Source organism: Stegostoma tigrinum, chromosome 27 (assembly GCF_030684315.1).
Source record: "Stegostoma tigrinum isolate sSteTig4 chromosome 27, sSteTig4.hap1, whole genome shotgun sequence".
Classification (NCBI taxonomy): domain Eukaryota; kingdom Metazoa; phylum Chordata; class Chondrichthyes; order Orectolobiformes; family Stegostomatidae; genus Stegostoma; species Stegostoma tigrinum.
In genome coordinates, this window is record NC_081380.1 from 41765078 (window position 1) to 41791755 (window position 26678).

General features: G+C 40.4%; 1 protein-coding gene across 9 annotated transcripts in view; it reads left to right on the top strand.

The window, feature by feature from the left end:
• trim37 (tripartite motif containing 37) overlaps nucleotides 1-26678 on the top strand; it is an 88724-nt gene that overhangs the window by 42602 nt on the left and 19444 nt on the right. For all 9 annotated transcript variants that reach the window (XR_009447313.1, XR_009447314.1, XM_059655388.1 and 6 more), the window contains 6 exons: nucleotides 3533-3647; nucleotides 13375-13590; nucleotides 15293-15432; nucleotides 18509-18588; nucleotides 20310-20498; nucleotides 25129-25419. Coding sequence is in view for 7 of the 9 variants with exons in the window: in XM_059655388.1 (XP_059511371.1) it covers nucleotides 3533-3647; nucleotides 13375-13590; nucleotides 15293-15432; nucleotides 18509-18588; nucleotides 20310-20498; nucleotides 25129-25419 (1031 nt within the window). In the remaining 2 variants the exon portion in view is untranslated. The remainder of the gene's footprint in view (nucleotides 1-3532; nucleotides 3648-13374; nucleotides 13591-15292; nucleotides 15433-18508; nucleotides 18589-20309; nucleotides 20499-25128; nucleotides 25420-26678) is intronic.

Here is a 26678-nt window from a genome sequence, read left to right on the forward strand (position 1 = left end):
ATTTGTCTTGACTCTGCTCCTTGTTACTACTTAAACCCTAGCTTGCTTCATCCTCCTACACCACATCACAAATCTTTAGTTTAAACTGTCTGTGTTTTACTAGCTAGTGCTCAATAGAACACCAGACCCAGTGAAGGTCAGATGCAGATGATCCCAAAAATAAAGATCCCATTTTCAGAGCTAATGTACCTGTATTCCATGAACCAGAACCCACTTTTCCTACCTGTCTTTCGGTCATGTATTAATTTCTCCAGTCTTATTTGCCCTATGTCAATTTGGTTGTTACTCAGGTAGTAATGCAGAAATTGTTAACCTTTTGCAGTTATGCCTTCTAATTTAGTGCCTAGCTTCTCATACTCGGCAGTTCTTCCATAGTTCTACCTGACACACAATGTCAACATTGTCAAAGCTAGTCTGCTCGCAGTGCTGAAGGGAAACAACTAGTTTTTTTTTTCATATTTTCGATCATTTCCAGACTTTTCTTTGAGTCACTGCTTTTCTTTGTGTTCCACTGTTACCTGTATTCAACTGAAGATGGCAGTATTTACTTAGATTTGTCTCGTTCTGTCTTAAAACTGATTTTTAAGTAGTTGCTTTTCGTAATGCTGTTCTGACTTGAACCAAGTGACAAATCCTGTCTTTTTGTGAATAAACACATATTTCCTGGAACTTCAAATCCAACTGTTATTTTAGTGCAGAAACTAAGCTACAAAATCTGAAGTTGATGCCAGTATTTGGTGCAAAAGAACTAGACAGTTCCTCAGTAAAGGTCATTGCAATAAATTTGTTTAAAACCTCATCAAAAGTGCATTTCAAATGACACTTACCATTAGGATGAGAATGTAAGTATGATCCTGTGGTCTCCCTGATGCAGTTGAACTGCTGCATGAATTTGAGATATGGAGCTTGAAATTGTTGTTCAATTTCACTAGTAAAGTATGTTGTTACTTCCCTCCCTTATTGAAATCAACAATCATGGCTCTATTGGAGGAGTGAGAAATGGAGATTCGGAGACTCAGGACAGAACTGAATTGGTCCCTTAGCTCACTAGGGGTGGAGCTTAAAGTTACCTTAGTATCGTTCCGAATGCTCAATCCTGTCATGTTTACAACTTTGCAGAGTGCAGGTGAATCGCAGAGCTGCCCACCTGCCTTTATTCCTGCCCCAGTTGAGTGCCTTTACATGGCCAAATAAGGGTCATCCCCCTCCACCTTCAATTTTGAGCAATTAGGGCAAAGGCTGACAGGTTACCAACATGGGGTGTGAAAGATTAGGGGGAGCTGTGTCTGGTTGTGCCTTTTAAAAAAGCAGAGAGATGTGGGCTAGGCATTTCACACCTCTAGGTGCATGTCTGCATTATTCTGTGGACTGCATTAGTTACGTTTAGAATTCTTTGTTCATTCTGCATTCTATTGATTCTGTTAAAATCTCTAAGTACAAAACTTCACTAAAACTGAAGTGACCAGTTTCATATTTCTAAAGTGGAAATGAACACCTGTTAGGTATCTAATATAATTCCCCTATTGTGATTACCCAGTATCTCATTACTGAATGAGGTGTTGGACAATGCATCTTTCTGCCTGTTCAGCTGGATATGAAATATCCAGTGGTATGACTGAATGCAAAGAAAAAGTCTCGATTTCAGGCCTACATTTATCTCCGCTGAAGCTATCAAAATGGGATTATCTGGTTGTTAACCTCATTGTCACTTGTGGGATTTTGGTGTATGCAGATTGTTGTATTTACCTACATAACAAATGACTACACATGTGACTGTCACCTAAGTCACTCTAGAACATTCCAAGAATGTAAATGGTGACATACAAATGCAAGTTATTTACCTTTTTTTATGACAATGTGGCTCGTATTTCACAATCATTTACTCTAGAGAAATTGCTACAAGCATCACTGAATCTTTGAAATGATTCAAGTTCCTGCTGGTCTGGCATTATTACCTTGCTACTAATTTTTGCACTAAACCATGAATAATTGCCTCAATCTTAGTGAAACTATGAATATCGATTTGAATTATGATTTCATTTGATAGTCTGACGTCAGTTGTGGGTAAATTGTTGGAGATAATTATAAAAGGGAGGATTTGTAGACATTAGAGAGGCAAAAATAGCTTAGGGATAGCTGGCATGGTTTTGTGCGAGGAAACTCGTCTCACAAACTTGATTTGAGTTTTTTGAGGAAGTTAACAAAGTGCTTGTTGATGGCAGAGTAGTAGATGTTGTTTATTTAGATTTTAGTAAAGCTTTTGACAAGGTTCCACATGGTAGACTAGTTAGTAAAGTTAGGTCATATGGGATTCAGGGTGAGCTTGCCAATTGGATACATAATTGACTTAATGGCAGGAGACAGAGTCTAATGGTGGAGGGTTGCCTTTTCAGACTGGAGGCCCGTGACCAGCAGTGTTTCACCAGGATCGCTTCTGGGTTCGCGTTTGTTTGCCATTTATGTAAATGGATGCGAATATAGAAAGCATCTTTAGTAAGTTTGCAAATGACGCCAAATTTGGTGGCATAGTAGACAGCAAAGAAGATTTTCTCAGGTTACAAAGGAATCTTGATCAAATGGGTCAATGGGCGGAAAAAATGGCAGATGGGATTCAATCTGGATAAATATGAGGTATGCATTTTGGTACAACAAACAAGGGTAGGGCTCATACAGTTAATGTAGGGCCTTGAGTAGTGTTGCAGAATGGAGGGACCTAAGGGTGCAGGTACATAATTCTTTGAAGTTTGTGTCACACATAGATAGGGTGATTAAAAAGGCATTTGGAATGCTTGCCTTCATTGCTCAGATCTTTGGGTATAGGCGTTGGGAAGGACATTGGTGAGGCCTCTTCTGCAATACTGTATCCAGTTCTGATCACCCAGTTATAGGGAGGATATTATCAAACTGGGGAGGTTTCAGAAGATATTTACCAAGATGTTGATGGTTACGGAAGGTTTGAGTTATAAAGAAAGGCTGGAGAGGTTGGGAATTTTTTCATTGAAGAGTGGGAGTTTGAGAGGCAACCTGATAGAAGTTTTTAAAATAACAAGAGGTAAAGATACAGTTAATGATAGTTGTTATTTCCCCAGAATGGGGAATTTCACGACCAGAGGAACATTTTTAAGATGAGAGGGGAGAGATTTTAAAAAAAACATGAGGCTTTATTTTTTTGCACAGAGGGTTGTTTGCATGTGGAATGAATGTCCTGAGGAATAAGTGGATGCGGATACAATTTCAACCTTTGAAAGACATTTGGATAGGTACACAAATAGGAAAGTGTTGGATGGACATGGGACAGGAGCAGGCAAGTGGAACTAGTTAAGTTTGGGTTTATGTTCAGCTGGGCTGGTTGGACCAAAGGACCTGTTTCCATGATGTATGATTCTATTTAACATTTTGTATTGACCTCATATCTCTGATTTCTCCAGATGTCTGAAATCCATTCCTGTTGATCAATATTTTATCTGGGTAGCACACCAATTTTAGAAATGCTAGTCTCTATTAATCACTCTTGTCTGTCTCAACGTTGCAGGTACCAGGTACGTGCTCCTACATTCTTCCAGAAGTGTCGTGACCAAAATTGGTACATCAGCCAACTTGAGGTGGCTCAGACAGGGTACATTCAGCAAGTCAACAATCTTAAAGAGGTCAGTGCCTATAATCCATTTTTATACTTCAGTCAAATACTAATTTAAACAGCACAGATTTACATTTTGATTATATCAAACCTTGATGACTCACTTTTTAAAAATTCCTGTATATATTGTACACCTCCTGATTTAGCCACTTTCAAGGCCCTCAGAAGCGTTCAACTCGAGAGAGAGAGAGAGAGAGAGAGAGAGAGAGAGAGAGAGAGAGTAGGGCCTCTTAAAGATCAATGAGGCCATCTTTGTGTTGAACTTCAGGAGATGGGAGAAATATTAAATAAATATTAATGCATCAGCTTTTACTGTGGAGAAAGAAATGAAGGCTGGAGAACTCAGGAAATTAAATATCAATGTTTTGAAACAATTCACATTACAAAAGAGGAAGCGCTGGAAGTCTTAGAAAACATAAAGGTGGATAAATTTCCAGGACCTGATCAATTGTGACCCAGGGTACTTGAGAAGTTAGGGAGAAAATAGTGGGGGCTATAGCAGAAATATTTGAATCCTATATAACTATGGGTGAGGTGCTGTACGACTGGAGGGTGTCTGATGTTGTGCCTTTATTTAAGAAAGGCTGTAAGGACAACCCTGGGAGCTATACACCTGTGGTTCTCACATTAGCAGTGTGGGAAGTTGTTGGAGCTGATTCTGAAAGATAGAATTTACATGCATTTGGAGAGGCAAAGAATGATTAAGGTTAGTCACCATGGTTTTGTGCGAGGGGAAAACTAGTCTGACAAACTTGCTTGAGTTTTTTTGAGGAAGTAACCAAAATGATTGAGGACAGAGTTGTAGATGTTGTTTACTTGGACTTTATTAAAGCCTTTGATAAGGTTCCACATTGTCAACTAATTAGTAAAGTTAGATCACATGGGTTTCATGGTGAATTTGCCAGGTGGATACAAAATTAGCTTTAGGTAGCAAACAGAAGGTGGTGGAGAGTTGTTTTTCAGTCTGGAGGCCCATGAGCAGCAGTGTTCCACAGGGATTGGTACTGGCTTCACCTTTGTCATTTATATTAATGATCTGGATGAGAATATAGGAGGCTTTGTTAGTAAGTTCGGGGACGACAGCAAAATTGGTGATATAGTCAACAGTGAAGAAAGTTGTCTAAGATTACAAAGAGATCCTGATTAATTAGGTCAATGGGCTGAGGAGTAGCAGTGGAATTTAAATTGGATAAATGTAAGGTATTGCATTTTGGTAAAACAAAGAAAGGCAGCACTTAATTGTATTAATGCTAGGGCCCTGGGTAGTGTTGTAGAGCAGAGACATCAGGGTTCAGGTGCGTAAATTTTTGAAATTTGCATCACAGGTAAACAGGCAGAAGTGGTGGATGCAGATCCAATCTTTAAAAGACATTTGGACAAATACATGAATGGGAAATATTTGACTGGGAACACTATAGTTTGAGTACTATAGATGGGTCAGTTTTTATCCAGAGTGTGCTGGAGGGCTTCCTGACACAGTATGTAGATAGGCCAACAAGGGGCGAAGCCACATTAGAATTGGTACTGGGTAATGAGCCCGGCCAGGTGTTAGATTTGGAAGTAGGTGAGCACTTTGGTGATAGCGATCACAATTCTGTTATGTTTACTTTAGTGATGGAAAGGGATAGGTGTATACCACTGGGCAAGAGTTATAGCTGGGGGAAAGGCAATTACGATGAGATTAGGCAAGATTTAGGGAGCATAGAATGGGGAAGGAAACTGCAGGGGATGGGCACATTAAAAATGTGGAGCTTATTCAAGGAAAAGCTCCTGTGTGTCCTAGATAAATATGTACCTGTCAGGCAGGGAGGAAGCTGTAGAGTGCGGGAGCCGTGGTTTACGAAGGAGGTAGAATCTCTGGTCAAGAGGAAGAAGAAGGCTTATGTTAGGATGAGATGTGAAGGCTCAGTTAGGGCACTTGAGGGCTACGAGGTAGCCAGGAAAGACCTAAAGAGAAAGCTCAGAAGAGCCAGGAGGAGACATGAGAAGTTGTTGGCGGATAGGATCAGGGTAAACCCTAAGGCTTTCAATAGGTATTTAAGAAATAAAAGAATGACGGAAGTAAGATTAGGCCCAATCAAGGATAGTAGTGGTAAGTTGTGTGTGGAGTCAGATGAGATAGGGCAAGCGCTAAATGAATATTTTTCAACAGTATTCACTCTAGAAAACGACAATGTTGTCGAGGAGAATACTGAGATACAGGCTACTAGACTAGGTGGGATTGAGGTTCACAAGGAATAGGTATTAGAAATCCTTCAGAAGGTGAAGATAGATGAGTCCTCTGGGCCGGATGGGATTTATCCTCGGATCCTCTGGGAAGCCAGGGAGGAGATTGCCAAGCCTTCGGCATTGATCTTTAACTCATCATTGTCTACAGGAATAGTGCCAGATGACTGGAGGATAGCAAATGTGGTTCCCCTGTTCAAGAAGGGGAGTAGAGACAACCCTGGTAATTATAGACCAGTGAGCCTTACCTCAGTTGTTGGTAAATTGTTGGAAAAGGTTATAAGGGATAGGATTTATAATCATCTAGAAAAGAATAAATTGATTAGGGATAGTCAGCATGGTTTTGTGAAGGGAAGGTCGTGCCTCACAAACCTTATTGAGTTCTTTGAGAAGGTGACCAAACAGGTAGATGAGAGTAAACCGGTTGATGTGGTGTATATGGATTTCAGCAAGGCGTTTGATAAGGTTCCCCACAATAGGCTATTGTACAGAATGCGGAGGAATGGAACTGTGGGAGATATAGCAGTTTGGATTGGAAATTGGCTTGCTGAAAGAAGACAGAGGGTGGTAGTTGATGGAAAATGTTCATCCTGGAGACCAGTTACTAGTGGTGTACCGCAAGGGTCGGTATTGGGTCCACTGCTGTTTGTCATTTTTATAAATGACCTGGATGAGGGCGTAGAAGGATGGGTTAGTAAATTTGCAGACAACACTAAGGTCGGTGGAGTTGTGGACAGTGATGAAGGATGCTGTAGGTTGCAGAGAGACATGGATAAGCTGCAGAGCTGGGCTGAGAGGTAGCAAATGGAGTTTAATGCAGACAAGTGTGAGGTGATGCACTTTGGTAGGAGTAACCGGAAGGCAAAGTACAGGGCTAATGGTAAGATTCTTGGCAGTGTAGATGAGCAGAGAGATCTCGGTGTCCATGTACACAGATCCTTGAAAGTTGCCACCCAGGTTGACAGGGCTGTTAAGAAGGCATACAGTGTATTAGCTTTTATTAATAGAGGGATCGAGTTCCGGAACCAAGAGGTTATGGTGAAGCTGTACAAAACTCTGGTGTGGCCGCACTTGCAGAATTGCGTACAGTTCTGTTCACCGCATTATAAGAAGGATGTGGAAGCTTTGGAAAGGGTGCAGAGGAGACTTACTAGGACGTTGCCTGGTATGGAGGGAAGTTCTTATGAGGAAAGGCTGAGGGACTTGAGGCTGTTTTCATTTGAGAGAAGAAGGTTGAGAGGTGACTTAATTGAAACATATAAAATAATCAGTGGGTTAGATAGGGTGAATAGGGAGAGCCTTTTTCCTAGGTTGGTGATGGCGAGCACGAGGGGGCATAGCTTTAAATTGAGGGGTGAAAGATATAGGACAGATGTCAGAGGTAGTTTCTTTCTTCAGAGAGTAGTAAGGGAATGGAACGCTTTGCCTGCAATGGTAGTAGATTCGCCAACTTTAGGTACATTTAAGTCGTCATTGGACAAGCATACGGACGTACATGGAATAGTGTAGGTTAGATGGGCTTGAGATCGGTATGACAGGTCGGCACAACATCGAGCGCCAAAGGGCCTGTACTGTGCTGTAATGTTCTATGTTCTATGTTCTAATAGCCAGCTGCCTGAGTCAATGATGGTAGCACAGAATAACTATCATTATATTGGTAGCAGTGCTTTCTCATCTGTCCTTTTCTGTGCTTTGTTTCTTTTGACATTGTAGTAATTTTTTTTTGAAAAGTTACTGAAGATTTAATGTAATAGCCTTGTTTAAAAAAAATTGAGTTCAAAAGTGGTTTTATGAGGATTTTAAATGACACTTGTGTTATTCGTAGTGTGTTTTGCTTTATATTTCAATTTCTTTTGACATTTTGCACCAGCTGTGTTTTTTTTTCCAACCTGGAGGAAATAAAGCTGTTAGTTAATTTTTTTTCTGGATGGAAGTGATGGGCCATAATTTGCTGTAGGAGGCAATATATAATGGTATCTGCCATTAGTTAGATTTGGTCTTGCATTCTTGGATTTTAAAATAATTCAACCTGACATGTTGCTGGATAGCGAGTTTTGTGAAGATTTGTAGCTCAGGTTGAGGTTCTGGATGTGAGTTTGCTCGCTGAGCTGGAAGGTTAGTTTTCAGACGTTTCGTCACCATTCTAGGTAACACCATCAGTGAGCCTCCGGCGAAGCGCTGGTGTTATGTCCCGCTTTCTATTTATCTGGTTAGGTTTCCTAATAACCAGATAAATAGAAAGCGGGACATAACACCAGCGCTTCGTCGGAGGCTCACTGGTGATGTTACCTAGAATGGTGACGAAACGTCTGAAAACTAACCTTCCAGCTCAGTGAGCAAACTCACATCCATGTTGCTGGATGTATGAGCTAATAATGGTACAGTGAGACAAATAGTGACTCTGACACCAGAGTGAACAGGACAAGCAGCTGTACATCATAACCAATCTGATTTAAAGAAATATGGAATTAACAGTTGAGGAATGAGAAGGAACTATAACTCTGAGTTGGTAAAGTTGACATGAACTTGGGTACAGAAAGAGAAATGGAAAGAGGGAAAGAACAATTTGATAAGCTGGAAGAAAAGTAGAGGAAAAAAAATGCCAGCAGTTCCGTCTTAAAGGTGTGTCTGTATTCCTCAAAATCACAACTGTGACTCTATAGGAACACGTGTCATTTGATATTGACTCATGAGTTAAGTTCCATAGAACCTTCCTTATTGGGGAAAAAAAACTGAAACATTATGCCCTGTAAATTGAAGTACTTCCCATTGTTAAATTTCTACATTAGTCCATAAAATAATTTGTTTTTTGGTTTTTAGTTTGATTTTATTGTACAAGAAAAATGTTGTTTACCTCCTACCACCTGCACATTCCACTTTCCTTTCCTCGACCCTTTTCACCCCTTTCCTGAGCCTTAGAATGTAGCCTATGTCAATGCTACCAGAGTCTGCACCTTGAAGACTTTATTCCTCAGGTTCCAGACTACCTGTTTAAGCTGTGTTGTAGCTGCTGCCTGACAACATCTTTTTGAGGGGCTACAGCATCCTTTGCTGGCTGCCACTATCCAAAATGTTGCTTTGAATTATAAGGTAACTCCAAACAGCAAAGAATTTAACCCCTGATTTTGCACCACATTATACTGGTATAGTTAACAGACCATTTAGAAACTCCGGTCTCCATGATTTATAGTGGAAGCATGAAACCATTTTAAAGTCAACAAGCTAGTGCCTCAGCTGGTAGTGAGAAAATTTTAGGTGACTTGCATGTTTCTATCCTAATTTCTCAGATTACAATGTTAGGTTTTTAATAAATTTGACAGCGTAACCAGAAACCCTTTTTATCAGTGCAAGAGAGATATCAATTGATCCATCGAATAGTGAGAATTGAAGTTGTCCTCTTTCTACCCTCCATTCTCCCACCATTCCTGTCCTCATCTCCTTTCCGATCTTCACCAAATCCACTGATCTTTTCTGCCCTCTTATGTTTCGCTGCTGTTTAGTTTGGACAAAACGATCACTTATACAAGTGAACAGTTTGGACAGTACCATGCCAATCAAAATAACTAGTTTGTTTCACTTTTTCACTGGCTTCAATCTTTAATCCCTCTACTCTGTGTTGAGGGAGGTGGTGAGGTGTGGTGGAACCTGAAGCATCTAGCCTATGCTTAAGTTCCTTCTGTTGTTTTGTAACTGGTTGCAAGGAAATGAAGAATGGTTTGTCCATATTATGCTATGTTTTCCTACCTATCAATAAGTGCCTAATCTGCAGTTTCATATCTACTAGTTAGAATAATTGAGATCAGGAATGCTTCAAGGTATTTGTTGCTGTGAACTTATATTTGCCTTTCTGTGGTACTGCTTTGTGACCCATCAGACTTTGGGAATCTTTGAGCTACAGTATACCATTATTTCTGCAGCTTATTTTTGATAGTATCCTCTTACCATTGAATTTTATTTTCCCACTTTTTAGTCTTAGTTAATCTATTGTATCATTCAGTTTCTGAAGTGCTGTTGCTTCTTGCTGTATCTTAAAGCTTGTACCTCTAATGTACCCTGACTGGTTGCTTTGGTACATATAGGATTTTTACATTTTTTCATGGGATTAATATGTTGCTGGCCAGCATTATTTTTTTGCCTGTTCCAGGTTGTCTCTAAGAAGGTGGTGGCAAGCTGCCTTCTTGAATCACTGCACTCTCTATGCAGGTATAGCTATAATGCCATTATAGAAAACCTTACAGGATTTTGACCCAGGAACAGTAAAGGGGCAATAATGTTGTTCCAAGCAAGGATGATGTGTGATTTAGACGGGAACTTGCAGGCAGGCACTTTTTCTAGGTGTAGGTCCTGGGTTTGGAAGGTGCTATTAAAAGTTTGTGCTGCAGTAGAGCTTGTAGATGGTGTACACTGCATCAGTCTGGGAGGGATTGAAACTTGTAGCTATTAGATGAGCTGCTTTGTGCTCGTTGCTGTTGAGTGTCTTGAGTGTTGGGCTTCAGTGGTTAAGGCAAGTGGAGAAAATTCTATCACACTTCTGACTTGGGCATGATGGAGAATAGAGATTCAAGTGAATTAGTCACTGCAGGGTTCCTAACCCATGACCAGCTCTTATAGCCGAAGTATTTATGTGGCTAGTCTAATTTAATTTCTGATCAATGGGAAACCCCAAGATGTTAATAGTGGTGGAATCAATGATGACAATTAAAAGTCAAGAGGAGTGATTGTATTCTCTCTTACTGGCAATTATCATTGCCTGGCACTTGTGAGGTGTGATCAACCCCAGCCTGGATTTTGTCCTGGTCTTGCTGTATTTTGAATATGAATTGCTACAGTATCTAAGGAGCATCTAATGCTAAACATTTCATAATCATAAGCGGACATCCCCAATTGTGAGGTAGAGTAGGTCATTGAAGCAGCTGAAGATGGTTTGGTGTAAGATACTACGCTGAGGAACTCATGCGATGTCCTGTGGCTTTCACAGATATGAGCATCGCTGTCAAGACCGTGCCCATCATTCATTACTTTGAGAAGGTGGAGGTGAGCTGTTGTCTTTAACTGCCATCGTCCATTTGATGTAGGTATTCACACTGTACTGTCAGAGAGGACCTTCCAGGATTATGACCCAGCCACAGTGAAGGAATGGTAATACAGGTCCAATTTAGAATTGGTGTCTGAACACATCTGAATGATCTAATATGTCAGACCTTTTTAGGACTTCGCTATGCCACTGAAAATGGAGGAAAATTATGCAGGATATCTGAATACAGTTCTTATCGTATTTGAGTCTGCCCTGTTAACTGTGGAGGATACTGGCACTGGTCTGTAGGAGATTATCTAATCATGGAGGAAGGTATAGATGGTCTGATTAGCAAGTTTGCAGATGACACTAAGATTGGAGTGGCAGGTGGTGAAGGGGAGTGTCGGAGAATGCAGCAGAATACAGATAAATTGGAGAGTTGGGTGGAGAAATGGCAGGCGGAGTTCAATCCAGGCAAATGCAAAGTGATGCATTTTGGAAGATCCAATCCAAGAGCAATGGTATACGGTAAATGGAAAAGCCCTGGCGAAAATTGATGCACAGTTAGATCTGGGTGTTCAGGTCCATTGTACCCTGAGAGTGGCAACGCAGGTCGATAGAGTGGTCAAGAAGGCCTACGGGATGCTTTCATTCATCGGATGGGGTATTGAGTACAAGAGTTGGCAGGTCATATTACAGTTGTATCGGACTTTGGTTTGACCACATTTGGAATACTACATACAGTTCTGGTTGCCACGTTACCAAAAGGATGTGGATACTTTGGAGAGGGTGCAGAGGAGGTTCACCAGGTTGTTGCCTGGTATTGAGGGCACTAGCTATGAAGAGAGGTTGAGTAGATTAGGATTATTTACATTAGAAACAGCATCTGAAAATGGCAAGAAAGAAAGTGTTGCAGTTTTGGCAGTGTGTGAGCAACCCTTGCCTCTGGATTATGTTGAAAATTTTGGCATTGCCCATTTTACACTGCAAAAACAGGAAGTTATTGTGGCCTATCTTGTAGACTTGAAATGATTGATTAAACTCCAGCCGTTTTCTACATGAAGCTTTTCTCAGATTAAGTCATTTCTGCCGATCTATGCTGGATGAAGGGAGCCAACTCCACTACATGCCAGATTTAAGTACTTTCTTGCCCTGTTTTGGTTTAGTGTTCGGTGTGTTGTAAAGAAAATCTTACATAAGATGAAATTGCCCTTCTTAAAAAATCAAAATATGTTGTGTGTAAGTTTTTGAGTGTGTTTAAACACAGCAATACTTGATAATTTTGACCTCAATTATTGCTGGTATTCAAAAGAACATCAATGATAAAAAGACTTTATTGTTAAATGCTTGGTATTTTCTCCTGGGCTGCAGAGGACAGTTTCTTACTACAAACTTTGTACTAGCTTTGAGAGAACCCATTTTCCATCATGATATTTAATCGAATTTGATCATAGATTAGCATCCGTTAGGTAGGAGCCCCTTATTGATCTTCTTAATAAAAGTAATAAAACACTTGGATTGATAGAATCCAGGTGTGTTTGAATATCAAATCTGCTTTTTATGGAGATTAAAGTAATAACCTTTGTTTTATGATGGTGATATAAGTGACCTAGTTCCTCAACAGATATCGTTGAGGAGTGAATGACATGACTTCATTATCTTCATTAGAATTCAAGCTTTCTATACAAGTACGATAACAGAAGTTGCTGGAAAAACTCAGCAAGCCTGCAGCATCTGTCATCTCCAGAGTTCTGAAAAACGGTCACCGGACGTGAAACATTAACTGAGCTTTCTTTCCACAGATTTTGCCAGAACCAGCACAGGGATGGCATGGTGGCTCAGTGGTTAGCACTTCTGCTTCATAACTCCAGGGTTCAGTTCCACCCTCTGGTGACTGTGTGCAAACTCCACAAACACATTCCTTGCATGTCTGCGTGGGTTTCCTCTGGGTGTTCCAGTTTTCTCCCATGGTCCAAAGATGTGCAACTGGTGTGGACTAGCCTTGTTAAATTGCTCATAGTGTCCAGGGATGTGTGGGCTAGGTGGATAGACGTGGGAAATGCAGGGTGTTAGAATTGGGGTGGGGGGTTCCAGCAGTTTCTGTTTTGTTTGTTTTTCACCACCCACAGTTCTTTGTTTTTGTTTTCTAAGTATATGAATTGTCATGTTCCTTTTAATGTTCTTTTGGTATATCTATTTGTGAAATAAAAATGTTAATAAATAATATTTGAAAAAAACCATCCCCTAAATGAACACAGCAGGCCAAGCAGCATCTTCGGAGCAAAAAGCTGACGTTTTGGGCCTAGACCCTAAAGGCTAACCCTTGTTATCTCACATTCTCCAGCATCTGCAGTTCCTCTTATCCCTAGATGACATTTGTGTATTTAATTGAGAAAGGAAAGTGCCGGTTAATTTACTCTTTGCTTTGGAAAATTTTGGTCTTTAAAAACATGTCTTCTGTCTGTCTTTTTCCCCATCCATACCCTAAACTCTTTAGCGATTGGCCATTGAACTTTCACGTAACAGGACAGCACAAAGTTTGTCGCCACCTGATACACGCTTGAGTCCACAAACCAGTGATTGCTCAGACACAAGGACAAAAAAGCTTGTTCATAATGAAGATCTACCAGCAGAGGGAGCATGTTCAGTATTGGCTATCAACCAGGCGAAAGAGGAGGATGAAGAGGACAAGACAGTGCAGGATGATTCCAATGTAATTGGTTTTATTACAAGTACAGCCTTGTTCTACTTTTCTTTTATGTTTTAAAAACCCTTTTATGTATAATCTTTCAATCTTTTATGTTTTGTAAAACTTTGAACAGAACTTCAAAAAAGCGTATTGTGATCTCTTCAAAATCCTAAAAATCTCAAATATTACCTGCCATTAGCTTCCACATGAATAAGTGTGATTGGCTCAGTCATTTGTGCTGCATCTATTACATAACTTGCCAATTCTACATTTCTGCACATTTTTAGGACATTGGGATATGGCCCATATATTTTCCTACTGTTTTTTAAATTGTATGGCAAATAATCATTTATATTATTTTTAAATAGATGAAATGTGCACAGCTGAGGTAGCTCTTTTTAGGCAGAGCGTTGGTTGGATAGTGACATACTTCTACTCTGGTGCATTAAATTTGGAGATGATTGACTGAATCCATTTCATGACCTGCAGGCTCTGCCACATGTGGGGCAAATGTTGCTTGGATGGTTGGATCGGCAGGTCTTTTAGTGCTTCATTTTACCTTGCAGACACCTCAACTATGCCTGTGTGTTGTTCTTGAAATCTTTTCTTTGATACTTTCCTGAATTAACCCCCTAATTCAATAGCCCCAAACTTGTTGTTATTGATGGGGATGTTTGACCTCTTTTAGAGCTACTTTAAGGACATCACTGAATCATTTGCCCTGTGTTTTTGCCATGATAGAATTCACACTAGAACAGTTACTTTGGGGTTTTGGTCTTGGAAATGTGAACGTCATATCCCACCTGCATGTTGGTTTGGAGAGCATACTGCTGTTGGACTGCCTTTCTTGCCACTGGAATTTGGGAGGGGGAGGTTTGTGATGGTGCTGCTGGTGGTACTTCTGCAAAGCCTTGAGGGTCCCATTTGTAAGTTGTCCAAGTCTCAAGGCATGAAGGAACACGATGTCATTGCTGCCAGTAAACCAGGACCTTAGTCTTAGGTTTGAGATTGTGGTCTTCAAATATCCTATTTCTCATTTGGCTGAAGTGGACTTGCCAACTTGGAGGTGATGATGAATTTTGGTTCTGTGACTGTCTTCCAAGACATGGAAGGTGGTCCATGTTTCCCAGGACTTTGTCATAGATCCAGATTGACGGAAGGAGGGATTGTATGGGGGAATTGGCTGGAAGAAAACTGAGTGTTAACTGTTTTTAGTGAGAGGGGGCTTTTGGTATGTGATGGGATATTTGGTTAAAATGATTATAACAGAACATGAGTAGATTTACTTTCGAGGCGCTTTACCCTTCAAAATAATGAAAACCCCTTGAGTTTGAAGTGTCAAGTGGATCAAAACATTGTAGTAGTTCAGTTAATCATGTGTAACAGTCACGTCTGTTCTCAAATTCTTTAAGCTTTGCTTTTACTTCTGCTTAAAAAAACCCACTTAGTTCCACACCTTGTGATTGTGGGTGATCAGGGACTGACTACCAAAGGGGTTATTTTAGGAGAATGTCTTGCACAGACACCTCACCTCAATGGAATTCATCTATGTATACTGCATGCCGCAAGACACTTTTTCTGATGAAAGATTGTGAATATCCTTTTCATTACTGTGCACATTTAAAAATGTAAGTTGTGCCCCTACAGTTAGTGAAACATTTGGTAGTTGAAATGTTAATTTCTTTTCTGAGTGCTTTTATTTAATGTAATGTTTCTCTTTGTTTAGCATGATCTTTCCGATGGTGATTTGGACATAGAATGCCTCACTGTGGACGATGAATTGATCCAACTTGACGGCAGCAGCTCATCTGCTAGTTCCACAGCAACCAGTAATACAGAGGAAAATGACATTGATGAGGAGACTATGTTAGTATTGTAACACAATCTCTCACTGGTCTGTTTTCTATCTATCAACGCTATTTATGCTCAATGTACATTTTTTAAAAAAAAATCATAGTTTAAGTAAAGGACACTTTGATTCTACAGGTATCATTAGCTGTAACACACAGAAATTCTATTGGTTCCTTTCCACTGCGCTCTCCTTTGTATTCCTGCAATTTTTTTCTCCCTCGGAATTTATTCAATTCCTTTTCAAAGTTTGCTATTGAGCCAGTTTCCAACATCCTATTGGTGCATTCCAATTCCTAACCAGTCATTGCGTAAATGAAAGGTTTTTACCCCTCATTTCAAAATGTAAGTTGTGCCCCTACAGTTAGTGAAACATTTGGTAGTTGAAATGTTAATTTCTTTTCTCAGTGCTTTTATTTAATGTAACATTTCTCTTTTGTTTAGCATGATCTTTCTGATGGTGATTTGGACATAGAATGCCTCACTGTGGGCGATGAATTGATTCAACTTGATGGCAGCAGCTCATCTGCTAGTTCCTCATGTTGCCTTTGTGCTCTTTTACCCGATGGTTGTGGTTATTGACTCTTCAGCCATGGAAATATTTTCTCCTTATTTGCAATGTAAACCTGCACGATGTTTTTTTCAAATTTACTCACAGGATGTTGGCTTCGCTGTCTGTAGTGGCATCTATTGCCTATCCCTAGTTGCCCATGAGAAAGTGGTGGTGAACTGCTACAATGTTAATAGAGATGGAGCTTCTGGATTTTGACCCAGTAACTCCAAAGGAGCAGTGCACTATTTCCACGTCTGGGTTAGTGGCTCAGACGGGAACTTGCAAGTGGCATTGTTCCCATGTATTTGCTGTCCTTTGTCTTTTTAAATGATCGTGAGTTTAGAAGGTGATGCCTAAGGAGCTTTGGCATCTTGTTGATCGGACAAACCACTGCTACTGAGCATTGATGTTGGAGGGAGAGGATGTGGTGTCAAGCAAGTGGGCTGCTTTGTCCTGGATGGCATCAAAATTCTTGTGTGTTATCAGAGTTGCACTCATTCAGGTAACTGGAGAGTATTCCATCTCACTCCTAACTTATGCCTTGTAGATGGCAGACAGGTTTTGGGAGGCAGGAGATGGGCTTCTTGCTGCATGATTCCTAGACTCTGACCTACTTTTCTAGCCACAATGACTATATGATTTGTGTCATCAGTTAAATTCAGTTTCTGCTCAGTGGTAGTGCCTAGTATGGTAGTGGAGGAATCTGATTCTAATGCCATTGAATGTCATGAGATGATAGTTATATGCTTTCTTGTTAGAGATGGTCATTGCCTGCCACTTGTGTGATGCGAATGTTACTTGCCACTTGTCAGCCCAAGTCTAGATATTTTCCAGGTTTTGCTGCATGTAGACATGAATGCTTCAGTATCTGAGGAGTCGTGAATGGTGCAGAATATTGTGCCATCATTGGCACAATGATCTTTATAATGGAAGAAAGGTCCTTGATGAAGCAGCTGAAATTGGTTGGGCCTGGGACACTGCACTGAAGAACTCCTGCAGAGATGTCCTGAAGCTGTGATGACTGACTTCCAACTGCCACAGTCTTTGTGCCAAGAATGACTCCAACCAGCAGAGAGTTCTCCTGTTGATTCCCATAGATTGCAGTTTTGCTAGAGCCCCCGATTCCGTGCTCAGTCAAATGTGGCATAATCACTTATCAGACTTTCCCTTTGCTCTCATGAGAGCAGCTTTGGCAGCATCCACATATAAGTAGTTCTGCTATAACGTGTGCTTTGTTAACGTAAATTGGCTGTAATGCAATTGCTAAATAGTGGACGCTGTTTGGGTAACGCAAATTTTCTGCTGTACAAGTATGGTGTTTTTGTATAGCATGAGGTCCAACAAGAATGCAACTATTGTGTTATGGGAGAACAACCTGTAACTATAAATTCTTTCTTCCTGGAACCATTCTAGTAAATCTCCTTGTTATCCTCTTGAATTTGTTTCTGAGTGTAATACCTAGAATTAGGTACCGTGTTCTAACTGGGAATGAACTAATGTGTTGCACAAGTTCATTCTAACTTGCTTTTGACCAGAGTTTGTGCTCCTAATTTAAAATGCACTGGCACTAATGGAGAGATTTGGACCCTTCGATGCCATTTGTCCCCTACAAAGACACACCTTTTGTGGCACTTGGACAAAATGCTTGACGGCCACCATGGCTCACGAGTTTGCAGTCTGCTTGAAACAGTCTGTTTGAGCAGGCTTGAGAGAATTTTCCACTAGGACATCAAAGAGTGATTCCACGCTACATTCTTGATCTCTGATGTGCTACTGTTGAGTTACTTCAAAGGGAAATGAATGATGGGAAACTTTGCTCAAACACTCTATGCATTCTGGTGACCAGTTTATTGTAGCAGGAGGTGGCCAGATAAGTCTTCCTCCTTGGCAAGAATAAATTTTTCTAAAATCACTTTAGTTTTGTTTGATCTAAGAGCTAGGGAGAAGATTCCAAACATAGCCACTGTCAAAATGCTGACATTACATAAATAATTGGTTCACATGATGCTTACTAATGTAAACATTTCTTAAGAACGTGAACTTGAAATTTTGCAAAGATGACTTCTGAGGAAATTTTTACACACTTTGGCCCCAGCTGTGTCTTGGTCCCCTTCCAGTTTTTGAAGTGTAGGGAGTTGAGATTAGAATTAGGAGCCACTACATAAGACTAAGAGGTCTCACTTTTAAGATGGAGATGAAGAGAAATTTTCTTTCTGATGGTCATAGCTTGTGGAATTCTCTTGCCCCGTAAACAAAGAAGACTGAGTTATTGAATTTGTTCAAAGCTGGTTGGACAGATTTTTGGTAGACTGGCGAGACTAGGGTTTTGGACGTTGGGGCCAGACAAGAAAGTGGAGCTTACATTATAACCACATCACCTGTTTTTTTTTTATATTGAAGGGTGGAATGGGCATGATTGTTAAATGGCCTGTTCCCGTTTTTAAGTTCTGTGTTCCTGTCTTGAATTAAGCTCAAGTAAAAGCAAAAATGTTTCCAATATTTATCACAGCTGAATTAACTTTTTAAGCTGTACTTTTTCAGGTCTGGAGAGAACGATGTTGAATACAGCAACAATATGGACCTGGAGGAAGGAGAGTTGGACGATTCAGCTGGAGCTTCTGGTAAGACTATAATTGAGGATATGTGAAATATCTCGCATCTTGGTTGGAGATGGGGCGCAATTTTTTTCTTGCCATTTTTGATTCATTATCATTCCCCATGCTCATATTTTAAAGTTCTTGTCCAGATGAAAAATAATCAGTCAGGAATGAAACATCAATTATTTTTCATCAAGATTTATATTTGAGATGAATTAGTTGCACATTTCACAGGAACAGAGTGAACCATTCAGCTATTGAACTTGTTCAGCAATTTGGTTAAATCATGCCTGAAGTTATTTGTCTGCCTAGGTTCTTTTGGCCTTGATACCCTTCTTTGTGGAAAATGTTATCAATCTCCGGTACTGAACTTCTCTGTTGACCCCCTCTTAATCGTAACTGTTATTTTGCAGGGGAGAGCAAAATTACCCATTTGGGAGGAGAGGTGTTTCTTGACATCACCCTTGAATGGGCTAGCTCAAATTTTATGTTTATTCCCACTTTGTTCTGAAATTCCCTATCAAAAAAAAATTTCCAGTGACCCAGGAATTTTATCCTCCTCCTTCTCATCTTCCTCTATTGGGAAGAGTAAGCACAAAGTACTCATTTAACACACTGCAGTTGTCTTCTCTTGCAGTTGGGAAATTAGATCCCCATTCTGTATCTCTGTATGATTGATTCTCAAAACGGTTAAGCCTGGGTTAAATCTGTGTCGGATTGACAGCTCCTTCATTTTCTCCTTCTGTGGGAGCATCCAATTTGCTGAGTTTAAACGCTGTGACTTGGCCTCTTCCATACGCTTCAGTTGAATTCTGAAAGGATGAGAGCCAAAAAAGACAGAACTCCTGAATAAGAAGGAAGTCTTCTTGCTAAAAACCTCTTACTTGTGTCCATATTTATCATTTTGACCTTTTTAGCATTCCTACAAATTTTAGCTGGCTATGCAAATACGACTTGCCATGCAGTGATTCTTTTTTGTTTAATTTGGCTATCCGTGCCACTGTTGTAGTTATTGGTGATACTTTAGGCAGAGACTTGTACAATTTTCCGCAACATAGCGTTGGAGGTAACAGTCCATCATTGAATGTCTTGTCAGAGATAAATAAAAAATGATCCAAAGGAAATTTGTCTCTTCAAAAAAATGCTACTGGTAACCTTAGTCAGTCCACCAGTGGTATAATGACATCATCGTTGCTATTCTTGGAATAGAGACGAAAGATCTACGCAAGTTGAAAATGCTGAAATAAAAGGTAAAAATGGTGCAAATGCAAAGCAAGTTCATCAGCTTCGGTCAGAAGCTTGGACTTTGGGTGCTGGTCCTTTTCAGAAAAGGGGCTTGGAAATGACTGAGCTCTTTAGTACAGAAACGGGTAAGAAAGGAATACAAGTGGGAATGTCCAAATATGAATTTTGTCCCAACAACCATATTCCTGTTCTAAAGACTTTATCGTCAGTCTATTTACATGTAGCTATTCATTTTAATGTCGTGAAGCGTTATACATGTAACAAATTCTTGGTGTTGTGGATAAATTATCATATTGCTTGGATAGCTTTGACAGCTTGAATTTATCCTGTTTGCTGGAAGTTAGAAGCAGTAACTAATGCTATTATGGTTTCCTTTCAGAAGGTTACATTTGTTTTTTACCGAGCAGATCCTTTTGGACTATTTTTCTCAATAGATTCTCTTCATTTTGTTCCTTGCATATTTTTGTCATATTTATACTTCTTGATTTCCTTTGCCACAGGAGGGCTGAGCAACCGGAGTAGGTCCTCAAGACGGGGCATGGGCAGTCTGTCATCTGCAGCCAGCAGCAGTCTGCTTGACATTGACCCAGTCATTCTCATACAGCTGTTGGACCTGAAAGACCGGAGCTGCATGGAAAACTTGTGGGGCCTTCAACCACGCCCACCAGCTTCCCTCCTGCACTCTGCAGGTATCATGCACAGTCTATAATTGTAATGTAATGCAATCTATGCAATATTTAAGACATCTTGGCTAAAACTCCAAAATTAGGAGCCATAAATACAAGATAGTCAACAATAAATCCAGTTGGGAAATTTAGGAGGTCCTTCTTTCCGTCAGAATTTGGAGCAGCAATTCATATGGATAAATTCATACAGGAGAAAGAAATGGAACTTGTTGCTGATGGGATGGTGAGAAGTTGGGAGGGAGAAGGTTTGTATGTAGTATTAACATAGAATGCACTTGTTGAACCATCTGTGTCTGTGCTGTAAATTCAGAGTAATTTTTCGTAATTCCAAAACATGGTCCCACCTCAAGCCCATAACTGAGGAGATCAGCTACTTAAACTTCATGGAGAACTTCTCCTCAACACCCTCAGAAGGTTTATTTTAAAAAAAACTTGCTGCTGTGGTATTGGTTGACTGCTGCAGTATTTAGCACAAAGCCAAATCTTCCAAAGTTCTTGACATCTAACGTAGCAGTTGAGAAATGGAGTCTCAGTTATTGTATAAAAAATGCATCATTGATGCAATTTAAATTTCCTGAAGGTTTGGCAATGTTGGTAAAATCTGGTCGTTCTTACAGGGCCTTTGTCTTTGAAGTACATGTATTGCTTTGTACTTGGGAGATTACATGGCAACTTGGAACATGGAATTGTAAACTGTAGGTTAGTGCATGCTGTTCTTCCAGTAGCTCTTCTGTACCAACCGTTCCCTCTCTGATTTGAGCATAGTATTCCATCTGGCTGCATGGAGTCCATGGTGCTGATGGTACAATATTCTTTCATGAGTGTTAGCATCTCTTTGGATCTCCCTTCATCAATGGGGCCAGGCAAAGAGAATATTTTAGGACCAAAATCGGAAGTTGTTGGAAAATTTCAACAAATCTGGCAGCATCTATAATTTAAAATCACAGCTAACCTCAGAGTTCTGAGGAAGGGTCACTGGGCCCCAAAACATTAATTCTGATTTTTCTTCACAGATGCTGCCAGACCTGCTGAGCTTTTCCACCGACCACGTGTTTTTGTTCCTGATTTGCAACATCCACAGTTCTTTTGCTTTTTAAAGAGAATATTTCGCCCATGCTCCTGAAATAGGTTGGACTCTCTATGGTAAGAAGCATTACAGGTAGTCCCTTGGATACAAACGGGTTCTGTTCTGGAGTCCATTCGCAAGGCGATTTGTGCGCAAGTCAAAACATAATGCAGGACAATTTAAAGCGGCTGCTCGTAAATGCAGGAGATGTTTGTATGCCAGGTCTTTAAAATTACACCTCACTATGAATTTAAAATTCATAAATCGGATGTTCATAAATCAGGGACCTGTTGTTTGTGAAATGTTGCAGCACAGTAAGAGGCTGTTCAACATAACTGGTCACACCTCACAATGTTTATTCCTCTATTCCTTTCTTTCTCATGTACTTGCCTATCTTTCCCTAACATGCATCTTTGCTATTCATTTCAACTATTCTTTGAAGGAGTAAGTTTCACATTTCAGACTCTCCCAAATTCCCTATTGGCTAAATTAAGGATTATCTTATATTTATGAACTCTGTTTTACACCCCTTCCGTAAGTGAAAACGCTTCTACTATCAAATTCATTCAAAATCTCAAAGACATTCATTTGGTAAAACCTCTTCTAAAAGGACCCATTGCCTTGACAAGCATTCCTCACAGTTATGTATGCGTGGATTATAAACTCCATATCAGAGAGTTCTCCTTTGATACTTTGGATTCTAACTTTCTCTGAACCAACACTGGGACAATGAGCTGAAGATTGCCAATTAGAGTATTCAAACTGACCATTTTCTAATCTCCCTTCATCATTTCTAAAAACACTTTTATATTGTCATGAGTTGATCCAACAAGTTTCTGAACCATATTGCCCAGTAGTGTGACAGGAGGTGCACCTTTTAGATCAAGGATAGAAAAAAAAAGGTAACTTGAATGTCATCTTAGCTGAAAGGATTCTAATGGAAGTAGCATGCTTCAATACAGTGGGTCTCCATTTCTGCTTTAGTTGGAGGACTCTTTTTTGGAAATGAATTAATCACCACCAACTCCCAAATTAACTTCAGAACATTTTTCATTTTGTTTATTTATTTCAGGGAATGTCAATGATGTTGGCTAGGTTGAAGTTTTGTTGCCCATTCCTAATTGTCTTTGAGAGATGGCGCTGATGAGTGCCACTTTAATCTGCTGCAGTCCATGTAGTGTAGGCACAGTGCTGTATCGAAGTTCCAGGATTTTGAGAGCAGAAATAGAAACAGATGTAGGTTGTTCAGCTCCACAGGCCTGCTCCATCATTCAGTAGGATCATGACTGATCCGACTTCCTCGTGTCCACTTCCCTGCATTTTCCCCATAACCCTTGATTAGCCTACTGATCAAAAACCTAACTATCTTGGTCTTAAATGTACACAAGAACCCTGCTCCCATAGCTCTCTGTGACAAAGATTCTAAAGATGCTCAACCCTTTGAGAAGAAATTACTGCTCATCTCTGTCCTAAGTTGGCATCCCTTTTATTCTGAGACTATGTCCTCTAGTCCTAGACTTGCCCATGAGGGAAAACATCCTTTTAGCATTTACCCTGTTTAGCCCTGTAAAAATCCTACATGTTTCAATGAGATCACCTCTCATTCTTCTAAACTCTTGTGAGAAGAGTCCCTGTTTAACCTATGTTCATGAGACAATCCCTCCATACTGGCGACCATCCTAGTGAACCTTCTCTGAACTGCCTCCAATGAAATATCTTTGCCTTAGATAAAGGGACCAGAACTGCACTCAGTACTCCAGATGTGGTCTCACCAGCACCATGTACAGTTGCAGTAAAACTTCCCTATTTTTAATACTCCAAACCCCTTGAAATAAGGGCCAGCATTCCATTCTGATTTGATTTCATAGGATCCTTCGTGATTTCCAGCTGCATTGAAGAACATAGAACATAGAACATTACCGCACAGTACAGGCCCTGCGGCCTTTTGACGTTGTGCCAACCTGTCATACCAATCTGAAGCCCATCTAACCTAAACTATTCCATGTACGTCCATATGCTTGTCCAATGAAGACTTAAGTGTACTTAAAGTTGGCGAATCTACTACCGTTGCAGGCAAAGCGTTCCATTCCCTTACTACTCTCTGAGTAAAGAAACTACCTCTGACATCTGTCCTATATCTTTCACCCCTCAATTTAAAGCTATGCCCCCTCGTGCTCGCCATCACCATCCTAGGAAATAGGCTCTCCCTATCTAACCCTCTGAATATCTTATATGTCTCAATTAAGTCACCTCTCAACCTTCTAAGGAAAACAGCCTCAAGTCCCTCAGCCTTTCCTCGTAAGACCTTCCCTCCATACCAGGCAACATCCTAGTAAATCTCCTCTGCACCCTTTCCAAAGCTTCCACATCCTTCGCATAATGCGGTGACCAGAACTGTACACAATACTCCGAGTGCGGCCGCACCAGAGTTTTGCACAGCTGCAGCATAACCTCTTGGTTCCGGAACTCGATCCCTCTATTAATAAAAGTTAAAACACTGTATGCCTTCTTAACAGCCCTGTCAACCTGGGTGGCAACTTTCAGGGATCTGTGTACATGGACACCGAGATCTCTCTGCTCATCTACACTACCAAGAATCTTACCATTAGCCCAGTACTTTTCATTCTGGTTACTCCTACCAAAATGCATCACCTCACACTTGTCTGCATTAAACCCCATTTGCGACCTCTCAGCCCAGCTCTGCAGCTTATCTATGTCTCTCTGTAACCTACAACATCCTTCTTCACTGTCCACAACTCCACCGACCTTAGTGTCGTCTGCAAATTTACTAACCCATCCTTCTACGCCCTCATCCGGGTCATTTATAAAAATGACAAACAGCAGTGGACCCAACACCGACCCTTGCGGTACACCACCAGTAACTGGTCTCCAGGATGAACGTTTCCCATCAACCACCACCCTCTGTCTTCTTTCAGCAAGCCAATTTCTGATCCAAACTGCTATATCTCCCACAATCCCATTCCTCCGCATTTTGTACAATAGCCTACTGTGGGGAACCTTATCGAACGCCTTGCTGAAATCCATGTACGCCACATCAACCGGTTTACTCTCATCTACCTGTTTGGTCACCTCAAAGAACTCAATAAGGTTTGTGAGGCACGACCTACCCTTCACAAAACTGTGCTGACTATCCCTAATCAATTTATTCTTTTCTAGATGATTATAAATCCTATCTCTCATAATCTTTTTCAACACTTTACCAACAACTGCGTGTTAGTCTTTTGTGCTGCAGCTTTCTACAGATTTTCTCTATTTAAGCATACATTTTAAATAAAACAGTGAAGAAACGGCGATTATAGTTACAAGTAAACGTGAGTGTGACTTGGACAGGAACCCGCAAGTGATGGTGTTCCAAGGCACCTGCTTCCCTGGCCTTTCTGGTGGTAAATGTCACAGCTTTGGACCCCAAAACCAACTACTGTTTTATTCGCATACAGTTGAACAGTTACATTAATACATCCAAAAGATATTTACAAAACACCATTCCCCCCACCCACCTACCCAATTTATTTTAAAAAAAATTTCACTCCCTCTTTTACATACTAGCTCAATGTCGGAAAGATCGTGAGCAGCGGAGACAGCAGACTGTGCGCCGATCGCCTCCTAATTCCGGTGTTCTGAAGAGATTGAAGGCCCAAATGGCTGAGGTCAGGAGCAAAATGTCTGAAGTCAAAAGCCAGATGTCTGAGGCAAGAAGTAACACGGTATCGTGTGCTGATTTGGGGGTGAACTGCACCACTCATGCAGGAGACCAAGGGCCATCAGTGACATGTGGAATTGACAACATCCGTAGAAATGAATCTGGACTGGATCTCCTTTCCAATTACATAACATTTGGTGAGTTATAAACAGGGGATTGACATTTACATGTAATCAATATGAACAATTTAAAATACCTGGTTTTTGCACATGTTACTAAAATTAATTTTGCGTTTATTCAGGAAAATGGGTTTGAATCTGAAAACTGTATGTTTGCCAGAAATATCTTCAGTGGGTGATATTGAAGCAATTCTCAAAACCATTTTTAGTTTCAAGAGAAATCCTCATCAATGTTGATACCACTCGAAGGTTTGTGTACTGAAATAATGTAAAAAGTATAACCTCACCAGGTCAGAATTTAAGGGGAGGTTGTGACACAGCAGTAGTGACACTGCACAGATCCCTGCTTTAGAACTCTGGCCCATGTTTTTCAATCCCACCATGGTAGATGGCGAAACTTAAGTCTAATGGTGATCATGTAATCATTGAGAATTGTCATAAATATCCATCTGGTTCACTCATATCCTTTCAGGGAAGGAAATCTGTCATTCTTACCTGGTGACTTCAGACCCATTGCAATGTGTTTGACTCTTAACTGCCCTCTGAAATAGCCTCTCAAGCCACTTAGCTCAAGGGCAGATAGGGATAGGCAACAAATGCTGTCCTTTTCATCCCAAGAAGAAATAAAGGAAAAAAAGTGTGTAAGGTGTTGCCAGATGTGCTAACTAACATTAAGTCGCTGCCTCGTGAAGAGAAATCTTGGTGGAATTGTAGAAATTTCCGTTGCATATTTGCACTATGGCGTAGTGCAGCTACAATCAGCTGTGAACTTCAAGCAGTGGATGAAAAATGTCACCATCACAAATGGAAACAGTTACAATGAAGTCTAGAATTGCAGTTTAAAATTGAATTGTTATTGTTTAAAAAAATGTTAACCATTTCTGCAGGGTCTGTTTGTTGCCCTGTGCGGTGAACTGTGATTTGCTAAGGATTTAATAGGTGAAATTTGAGAATGACTGCGCGCACGTGCACACATTACTCTCCTGAGAGAGTACCAGAATCAGAAGATGCTTTGGTTTAGTTAAGTGCCTGTTCTGTTTTATTTTGTCCTACGACTGATGCTGGCCCATAAGCAAGTTACAACTGCTCATTAGACTGCCTTGCCAAGTTGACCACTTTTGACAGTCTGTCTCAGCTGGTTAACACTGTGTGTATGTTACACACTTGTTATGCATAACTGTTATCCTGTTGGGGTTTGAAGTGATAATCTGTGTCATGTCCAGTATGGTCTATGTAATCCTGTCCAGTGATATAGACATATCTTGGTATCATTTCTG